This window comes from Electrona antarctica (genome assembly GCF_951216825.1).
Source record: "Electrona antarctica genome assembly, chromosome: 17".
NCBI lineage: Eukaryota > Metazoa > Chordata > Actinopteri > Myctophiformes > Myctophidae > Electrona > Electrona antarctica.
The window spans coordinates 23,921,787-23,924,286 of NC_136798.1; the positions used below are offsets into that span (position 1 = coordinate 23,921,787).

Sequence of the window (2,500 nt, forward strand, 5' to 3'; positions counted from 1 at the left end):
TTGGCTAGGATCAAGGGCTAGTAAGCTACACATTAAAATCTAATCTGAGAGTGTGTGCAAATGGAACCAAATGGACACGTATAAGGGTCCATTTAGTTCTATTTGTAGGCCTACAATCTCAGATTTAAATAATCAGAAATCAACAGAATCAAACATTCGTCCATTGCTTTGTACTAGAGCGACCGAAACTTGAGACCAATTAAAGTATGGGGACACTGGAGCCAAGTCCATGAGCCAATGGATGAATCCACTGAGTCTATTAGCCAACTGTTTAGGAAGTTATAACATTGTTCTGTAATTTAACATCCTGAAAACTAATGTCTTGAGTTGCATGGACAAAACGTCAAATTCCACCAAAAAATAACAATAATGTTTCAAGCTGCCATTCAAAACAGCCTATAAGCCTGCGTGGGACAACACTGATAAGGAAACACATTTATACACACACGCAATACTTCCTCTCTTATCTCTTTCTTAACACACACACACACACACACACACACACACACACACACACACACACACACACACACACACACACACACACACACACACACACACACACACACACACACACACACACACACACACACACATCCATTACATCAGCGTGGCTAACCGCATGCAGCAGGTGATAAGCACTATGCAGTGGAGTGAAAATTGTAAGCTGTGAAAACTATAGTCTCTAATTGTGACAGGTTTTGTTTACCTGGCTTGCATGCTGTAAAGATAAAACATAACAGTACAGTATTAGCGCAGAATCATTTTGACAAGCGACTAACTCAACAACCTGTGGATGTGGTGTATTCACCGCACACAGTTGTGGGGTTACTGTATGTGAGTAGAGTTTCATGTACAGTGCTAATATAAATACTTATATTGAACATATTCACAATAACAATATTCAGCTTAAATTGCATTGAATTTGAATTCACAAAACAGAGAAAGTAATGCTTATCGTCTGTGTCGGGTGGAAATCGCATACGTCCAAAACCTTTCATGATTCAAATTCAATGACAGCAAAAGTAGCAGGTCCGCAAGCTCAATACGTGGTGCTGCTGCTTTTGATGCTTTTGTGCGAGTAGGGCGTTAATGTGTGCGACACACACAGTAGTATGGTCAAGTAGGGCGTTAATGTGTGCGACACACACAGTAGTATGGTCAAGTAGGGCGTTAATGTGTGCGACACACACAGTAGTATGGTCAAGTAGGGCGTTAATGTGTGCTACACACACAGTAGTATGGTCAAGTAGGGCGTTAATGTGTGCGACACACACAGTAGTATGGTCAAGTAGGGCGTTAATGTGTGCGACACACACAGTAGTATGGTCAAGTAGGGCGTTAATGTGTGCTACACACACAGTAGTATGGTCAAGTAGGGCGTTAATGTGTGCGACACACACAGTAGTATGGTCAAGTAGGGCGTTAATGTGTGCTACACACACAGTAGTATGGTCAAGTAGGGCGTTAATGTGTGCGACACACACAGTAGTATGGTCAAGTAGGGCGTTAATGTGTGCGACACACACAGTAGTATGGTCAAGTAGGGCGTTAATGTGTGCGACACACACAGTAGTATGGTCAAGTAGGGCGTTAATGTGTGCGACACACACAGTAGTATGGTCAAGTAGGGCGTTAATGTGTGCGACACACACAGTAGTATGGTCAAGTAGGGCGTTAATGTGTGCGACACACACAGTAGTATGGTCAAGTAGGGCGTTAATGTGTGCGACACACACAGTAGTATGGTCAAGTAGGGCGTTAATGTGTGCGACACACACAGTAGTATGGTCAAGTAGGGCGTTAATGTGTGCGACACACACAGTAGTATGGTCAAGTAGGGCGTTAATGTGTGCGACACACACAGTAGTATGGTCAAGTAGGGCGTTAATGTGTGCGACACACACAGTAGTATGGTCAAGTAGGGCGTTAATGTGTGCGACACACACAGTAGTATGGTCAAGTAGGGCGTTAATACACAAAATTTACACAATTTACACAAAAACTAAACACAAAAAGTTAGAATATGGAGATAAGAGGTTTCTGCCCGACAGCCACGATATATATTTTAAATAATGAATGTCCACAATACAGGTGTGCACGTGTTTGTGACAAATATAAGTCTGTCATGTGTGCGTGCGTGCGTGCGTGCGTGCGTGCGTGCGTGCATGCGTGCATACCTGTAGTTTCCAACAGTAGGCAGGCCTCCAAAGTAGATCCTCTGGTTCTCCTTCAGGTTGAGGCCAGTAGCAGAACCCGGTGACGTCACCACCAGCTTCTCCTCCACACTGTTGTCTACGTCCACTATGGACACCGTGGCTGTGGACGGACACACACACACACACACACACACACACACACACACACACACACACACACACACACACACACACACACACACACACACACACACACACACACACACACACACACACAATTAGCTACAGTACAGTACTAGCTGTAGTAACACCTCACAGCTTAGCCAACACCTCACAGCTTA

General features: G+C 44.0%; 1 protein-coding gene across 10 annotated transcripts in view; it reads right to left on the minus strand.

Annotated features, from left to right (window-relative positions):
* The window catches only part of lama2 (laminin, alpha 2), a gene marked incomplete at its 3' end in the record, with an annotated part of 276,178 nt that overhangs the window by 34,656 nt on the left and 239,022 nt on the right, over window positions 1-2,500 (minus strand). For 6 of the 10 annotated variants that reach the window (XM_079525878.1, XM_079525882.1, XM_079525881.1 and 3 more), the window contains 2 exons: window positions 2,181-2,319; window positions 710-721 (listed from right to left, as the gene is read on the minus strand). In XM_079525878.1, the coding sequence (XP_079382004.1) occupies window positions 710-721; window positions 2,181-2,319 (151 nt within the window). The remainder of the gene's footprint in view (window positions 1-709; window positions 722-2,180; window positions 2,320-2,500) is intronic. The other 4 variants (XM_079525885.1, XM_079525883.1, XM_079525884.1 and 1 more) reach the window with 1 other exon arrangement.